Source organism: Cynara cardunculus (assembly GCF_001531365.2).
Source record: "Cynara cardunculus var. scolymus isolate 2C chromosome LG 12, CcrdV1, whole genome shotgun sequence".
NCBI lineage: Eukaryota > Viridiplantae > Streptophyta > Magnoliopsida > Asterales > Asteraceae > Cynara > Cynara cardunculus.
In genome coordinates, this window is record NC_037539.1 from 896,040 (window position 1) to 903,414 (window position 7,375).

At 34.2% G+C, this 7,375-nt stretch overlaps 1 protein-coding gene across 3 annotated transcripts; it reads left to right on the forward strand.

Annotated features, from left to right (window-relative positions):
* The first annotated feature begins 1,869 nt into the window (after window positions 1-1,869).
* On the forward strand, window positions 1,870-7,075 carry LOC112522983 (E3 ubiquitin-protein ligase BOI-like). Of its 3 annotated transcripts, XM_025132363.1 has the most exons (5): window positions 1,872-2,029; window positions 2,163-2,189; window positions 3,453-3,579; window positions 4,718-5,079; window positions 6,454-7,075. In XM_025132363.1, the coding sequence occupies exons 3-5, from the start codon at window positions 3,483-3,485 to the stop codon at window positions 6,997-6,999; spliced, it is 1,005 nt and encodes a 334-aa protein (XP_024988131.1). In that variant the 5' UTR covers window positions 1,872-2,029; window positions 2,163-2,189; window positions 3,453-3,482; the 3' UTR covers window positions 7,000-7,075. The 3 variants fall into 3 exon arrangements, with proteins under 3 accessions (XP_024988133.1, XP_024988131.1, XP_024988132.1); XM_025132365.1 differs by having other exon boundaries at window positions 1,870-2,189; window positions 4,724-5,079; XM_025132364.1 differs by having other exon boundaries at window positions 1,872-2,189.
* Window positions 7,076-7,375: the final 300 nt, after the last annotated feature.

Below are 7,375 nucleotides of genomic sequence, written 5' to 3' on the forward strand. Positions count from 1 at the left end.
AATTGAACCATATATATCCGGCCTACTAATGGATCATGTGATAGAAGGAAGAATGCATCTTAAAACAATAAAAAGGCACTCGAACAGACAAAATTGATTAATATTGACCGATTTTTGATAATCGGGTTATAACAAAACTATTATGATTGTTTGAATCACTCGTTTTAATATGGTATTACTTTTTCGTACAAGTGTTAATATTAGGCTTCTAATGTAATATCTTTTAGGTGCACATAACCTAACGCAACCTCTCAAAAAAGCTAATGGCCATGGAAGCCCTCTAAACGAAAATGTCGGTTTCCAATTTCTAACTGTTAATAAAACCTTACGCAAATGAATTGGTTCGGTCTAAAAAGTCCAATAAATCAATAATTTGGTTTGATTAAAAAAAATTAACTTGGTTAGTAAATGCGAGGTCGTTTATTAAACGCTTACCCTATAAGTGTATACTTGGTAACTTTCCTTACCAGATGAAAATGACAATCGTCAAAAATCTTATCTAGTAAGAGCAATGGTAAAAAGATGAAGAGTCTTACTCGGTAAGTGAGGGTGACGACTCTTACCTGAGTAAGTGCTTACTGGATAAATTGTTGCATACAATATCATTTTGATATACTACAATCTTATCCAATAAAATAAATTATAATGTTGACTCCTAATGGTCAGCACTTACCGGGTAAACATATATGTAAACGACCCCTAAATACAAGACTGGTCCCATATTCGATCACGGACTCATTCCGCTAGCTTCAGCCATTGGGTGAGTCAAAATATGTACTCTCGCATTGGTCTTTGGAAACATGAAGCTGATTCCATATGGAACCGATTAGAGTTGTCAGTAATCAACTTTTATCCAAATAATAATTTAATTAAAACCAAATCAGATCAAAATAATTTATATTTTAAAATTCATTTATTTAGTAAATCAAAAAATCAAAATGGTTGAATGATTTTATAGCAATTGAGAATCTCCAAAATTAGAATATAAAAGGGTCCTAATCGGTTATGCCTCCAAGAAATTAAATAAAATCAAAAGGCAATTAAAACATATCACGTCCAATTAAAAAGTCAAAGAGATAGATGAATCGAGGAGCGTGATTCCAGAAATTTGCTGGGTCGCGTGTTCTGTGGATCCCACTATCTACGTATTTTACGCCTTTTCTTTATTCATTTATTTTTTAAATTAAATCATTTAAATAAAAAATTATAGTAAATTACATTTTTGTCCATACGCTTTGTTAAAAATCTCAATTTTCGTCCTTGTAGTTTCTGTTTGTTGGTATCTTTGTCCTTATGATCTACAATTTATTGTTATTTCGGTTTTTATGGTTTATAATTTTTTACTATTTTGATCTCCTGTACTTAAATGTAGGAATTAGTTCACGTAGAAAATAGTAAAAGTTGGAGTAAATTACATTTTTTGTCCTTGTGGTTTGTTAAAAATGCGGATTTCATCCCTGTGGTTTTGAACTTTTGATTTTTGTCCCTACAGTTTTCAATTTCATTTCTATTTTCTTCATCGAGTCCAAAACATTATTTTTAAGTATGAAAGACTAAAATGGAAATGTCTTGTAAACTATAGGAACAAAAAATAGTAATAAAGGACAAAAAAAGTAATAAATGGTAAACTATAGAGATGAAAAAAGCGGTTTCAAAACCATAAGGACTAAAATATAAAATTTTAACAAACTACAGGGACTAAAAATGTAATTTTCTCTAAAAAATGTAAACATAGGGACGAAATCTAAAATTATTATCAAACCATAGGGACTAAAATTGTAATTTACTCAAAAAATTAAATAAAGGTTTTTATTTCCCAACCTCCATCCATCATCTTCTCCCTGTTTGCGTAACCACCACCGCACCGTTCAATTATTTCTCCCCCATCACCTTTCCCTATGCCATACCACTTCTTCAATCAGTTACTTCCCCTCTACCCCCTCTCTCTCTGTATCCATAACTTTCTCTCACTAAAAGTCTCCATTCTTATAGATTATTCGCTTTCCATCGGATCACTAATCGTTTCGAGGTATGAAATCTTCATCGCTGAAATCATCTTTGATTTATTGTTGTCTCTGTCGTTGTTGTTATGGTTCGATTATTGGAGTGGTTCAAGTAACGATTTGCCGGATTTGTTGTTTTTTTTGCTTGTGATTTTGCAGGATCTAGCGAGGTTTTGGACATCTGAGGTGATTATTGAGTGTTATTTTGTCGATTGATTAGTTTATCTTTCAAGGATTTTGATTTTCTGATGCTTGATATGTATTTTTAACGTCTTCTTGGAGGGTTGCATTTTTTTTGTGATTTGGAGTAGTCATATTTTATAGGATGCTGTGTGCTTTACGTGTTCTCTGAATTGTTGTGTGGATTTTGAATTATGGTCAAACATAGAGAAAAGGTTTCCGATTATCGTTTCGGTAGTATCCGATCATGCCTTTATCGTAGCCTGTGTTCATTTTTGCAACATTGCACGCACTGTGGTGATTGGTAAGTTGTTATGATCGGAAGGAGAGTTTGATTACTTGTGTTCGATGAGTTGGCCGGATCTAGTCACATATTAATATAGTTTAGTTTTTCCTGCGTTGGTAGTTACTTGAAGGAAGCGCCTAAACTTGATATTTTATAATCATAAATCATCGTGATCTAGTTTTCCTGAGGATTTGATAGGATGAACAGGTTTTGACTTTTAGGTTCAGAATCGTGTACATTTATGCCATTGTTATCTGTATGTATTTGCTTCCTTTTGATAAGTAGTATTTATTCGGTTAGCACATTAGTTGGTTAGTCACTTCTTCAGTTTCAGCACAATGACACTAGCCTGCTTGCATGCCATATAAGAAGGGGTTTTTGTTCCCAGGGCATTAACAGGAACGGACTTAATATGCATAGTTAGTTGGTATGCTGCCCATTGAAGTTGTAAATAAATATCTTAATGTAATAAACATGTAATCTGTTTGTTGTTTGTTTTTCCTTTACTTCTTAGCCTTGTGAGTATGAAATGCATCTTACAATAAGAAACATTTGGTTCATGGATTCAATCATTTCCTTTTTGGAATTCTGAAAACCAATGTCATTGCCATAAGCATGAACATGCATATGTAGTATGGATATATGGCTTCTTTAGAGATATACAAACGCTTCTAGACCTTTCAACATTGCCTCAGATCTACTGTTCTGTTGTGTAGCAACTTTCACTTTGTATATTATTATGTTTTATTTTTTTAAACATAGCATATATTCATAGACAATGGTTTCATCTCTGTTTCCAATTTTGCATATATTTCTTCCATTCCTGGTTTGGCATCTTTTTAAATCCTCACATATCTGCATGGGATCTTATGTTGCTTCCACTGGGTGCATAAACTGTCCCCCACAGTAAAGGCGTTGGCTTTAGCATTGGCAGCTAGTGGCATTTCAAAATCTCACCGATTCCCTGTATTTTTCTATTGTAGGCTGATTGTCCCTGCACTATTTAGCGAAAGATGTTCGGAGGAAGTAACACCAATTCATTAGTCCCTGTCTTCCTTGATGAGAACCTCTTCCAATATCCTTCAAACCAACTGCAGCTATTTGGAAATGGTGAGTTTCTATCATGTTGTACTAAAACTCTAGAATTTTTAGTGGATGGTTTTTTTATTTGCTCATATGGGTCCAAATTTATGTCCTTTACTTCATGTGAGAAGTTACCCACTTATATCATTGTTATTTTAGTGGATTGATGTGAATTTGCTGTGCTGGATTGTATTACAATCTTGCAGTTTTGTTAAATTTCTGAACTTGCTAGGATATTTCCTTGTTCAATAAATCATGGCTAATTTGTTAGTCTCTAGCATGTAAGGTTTCATGTCTAACCTTTTATGAGTAATGCAACTGATGATTTTTATAATGAATGTTTGGTTCTTCCTCATTCAGTATCATGAATCTGTAACATCAAGTGTACTCTATGTTGCACATCTGTGATTTTGTACATGAAATTAGATTTAGAAGATGTGATCATTGTAATATACGGTTATGCATATGAATATCACATCCAAATCATAGTTGACCACTTCTGAGTTCTGAGTATCTAGTACCACCACCTGTTTGTTAACAGTTGGAGTATATGAATCTCTTATTCCAACTTGAATGCTCAATATATTGTTTGAACCTTTTACGTGCCTGTTTGTTATCATGAGTAAGTGAATCTCTTGTTACAACTTTTAACATGTCGGGTGTAAGATCTTTGATGAGATATAAACTGGAGCGAGTTTGGTTGAGGTATAGTCCTATAGATACATAATTGAGGAAATGTTCATCACGAGGAGCTTTCTTTTTATTTATTTGAAGAGCAACTTTCAATTATTTTCCTGGTCACATCATGAGCAAATATCATTGTCAGAATTAGGCAACTATGAATTCTTGGTTTGACAGCTGCACTGTGTAATGATTCCTCTTTTGCTGAATGAACTATTCTACAGGGCCTTCACCATTACTTTTAGTCACTTCAAGTTATAATGTTGTTTGTTTTCTCATTCAAATGGAATTGCTCCTGGGTTATTATTACTTGGCTGTTAAATGATGAGATTTTTGTCACATGATGGTTGCCTATGATTCTTCTATAGGCAAAATTGTTTGTCCTATAAAGTTCAGTCTTCTTTATGTTATAATCATGTTAATGATCACTATTTATTGTCTTTATCTGATCTTTGATTTTTCCATGTTGATGTTGCTATGGCAGTACCAGCCACCCGTAATGTTGATCCAGTAAATTATTCTGTTAGAGAGCATAATAGCCCTGTCTTTCGCTCCAATAAGCGACCAAGAGAAGCCGAAGCTAATTTAATGCAAAAGAAGCTTCAGATATCATTGAACCAGAACTTCTATAATGAAGAAACTGATCGCCCATCAACCATTCCAACCCCTCATCCTGTATCTACTGGCTTAAAATTGTCATATGATGATGAGGAACGCAACTCTTCAATTACTTCAGCCAGTGGAAGCATGACAGCAGCACCATCGATAATGTCTTCTTTTGGTGATGGTGTCACAAATGAACTTGACCGACATAATGAAGAGCTTGAAAGATTCATTATGATTCAGGTAGTAATCTGATTTCTGCCCTTAAAATGATATATTACTATGCAAACTTGATTTTTCATCATATCCATCTTGCAGCATCTGCAAGTCCATGATCAACATAATTCTGGTCAACTCAAATTTCCTTTGAAATTTGTGTCACAATCTCATTGCATGTTACCACTTGCTGGTTCTCCCATGTTGAATACACAAACACAAAATATTACTCCCTCTGTCCCAAAATAATTGTCCACGATAAAAAAAGACACGGTTTAATTAATTAGATGACAATTTTACCTTTAACAGTAGAAGGAGTAATTAATTGCTCTATCTCATAGATAAGGGAACGTGGACACTTAATTTTTGAAAGTGGCCGCTTATTTTGGACAAACTAAAATAATTATGTGGACCCTTATTCTGAGATAGAGGGAGTATATAGCTTTAACTATTCTATGATGGGACTTTGGTGCTCTGATGGTTGCATATAGACAGCTGTGGTGGTAATCACAATCTATACCATGTCACTTATTTTCACAATGTTTTTGTTCTAGATAGTGTGGTAAAAAGTCCATAAGCGCACCCCTCTAGGGTATAAAACGTTATTAGCTTTCATACCCCAATGTCTTGCCAACTTTTGAACAGCTATCAACTCTTTCTTTGAACTTCTTTAACCTAATCCCTGATCTGTGAAAGGATGGATCTTAATTTCCTGAATTTTCTAACCCCAAAATTTCTTAATTGATTCTGCATAGAACCTAGTACTTGTTGATGATAAGTTCTAGTTGTCAGATGTTTGTTTCAAGTCCTTGTTAAAAATGAAAATCTGAAATTTATGACTGAACAAAACAGTAAAATTATCAGTAATAATCCACATCTGTATATGTTAAAGATACGCCAAGTTTTCTTTAGGTGAAAATGAGTTTTCTTTAGGTGAAAATGCGCAAGACACTTGCATAAACTCCGACTAAAATGGAAATTTAATTGAAAAGTGGCTAAAATGGAAATTTAATTTCCATTAAATTTCCATTTTAGCCGGGGTTTATGCAAGTGTCTTGCGCATTTGCATAAACTCATTTTCAGATTAAAAAGAAAGAATCTTTTTTGCGTAAAAGTATTCAGATTTGTGCTTAGGGATTCAACTTTTTGCGTAAAGATCTTTACACACATGTGCAAGGATTTTTTTTTCTTTTTCCAGAAATCAGTATGCAAATGCATAAAGCATCTGCATGAACAAGACCGGCTATTTTGGGAAGAGACTCTGAAAAGTGGCTAAAAAGTTAATTAGGTTGATGGAATCGACTATGTTAGTCAATTTCCCTGATTTTATTAGAAACATATTGTAATGTGTTGTAATAATTAGTTATGTCCATAGCTTACCTATACTACTGATTTAAACAGGGAGAAAATATGGTGAAAGGGGTGAAAGAGATAAGACAGAGACACATGGCCACATTCCTGGCTTCCATTGGTAAAGGGATAGAGAAGAAGATACGCGAGAAAGATCTCGAGATCGAAACCATAAACCTTAAAAACAAAGACCTCGTCGGGAGAATAAAGCAGGTGGCAAACGAAGCCCAGAATTGGCACTACAGAGCCAAATACAACGAATCGATGGTGAACATGTTGAGAACAAACCTTCAACAGGCACTGGCACAAGGAAATGAGCAGCAACAGCAAGTGAAAGAAGGATTTGGTGATACAGATGTCGAATACGATGCTGTATCGTCTATAGATCCAAATAATTACCTTAATGCCCCTGGTAAGTCTCTTAAGGATAATAATAGTAGTATGATGGTATGCAAAGCATGCAAGGCAAAAGAGGTGTCGGTTCTGGTAATGCCCTGTCGCCATTTGAGTCTATGTAAAGATTGTGATCGGGGTGTGAACGTTTGTCCGGTTTGCCAAATTGTGAAAACTGTTGGTGTCGAAGTGTATATGTCGTAAAATATCGACACCAAGGATTCCTTCTCAAAGGTTTTAACTTGTGAAATGAAGAAAGCACTCTATACATTTTGCATGATTTGTTTTAGTTTTATTTCTACCTTGCATCAAATGGGGTTTTGTGGAACTAGCAATCCTTTTTACATATTGGGTTGCTTAATTCGGTGTTCTAAGGGGGTGTTTGGGATTGCTTATTTAAAACAAGTTGTGTTTTTTTGTAAAAGATCTTATCAACTTATCTGGTGTCAAATCGGAGTTTTAATAAAAGTGTTTGGATTATCTTATGGCAGTAACAAAGCGTAATAAGCTGATGTTGTTTTTTAGTGCTTGACAAAATTTTCTTATAAATATAAAATGACCAAAACGACCTTGTGAAATT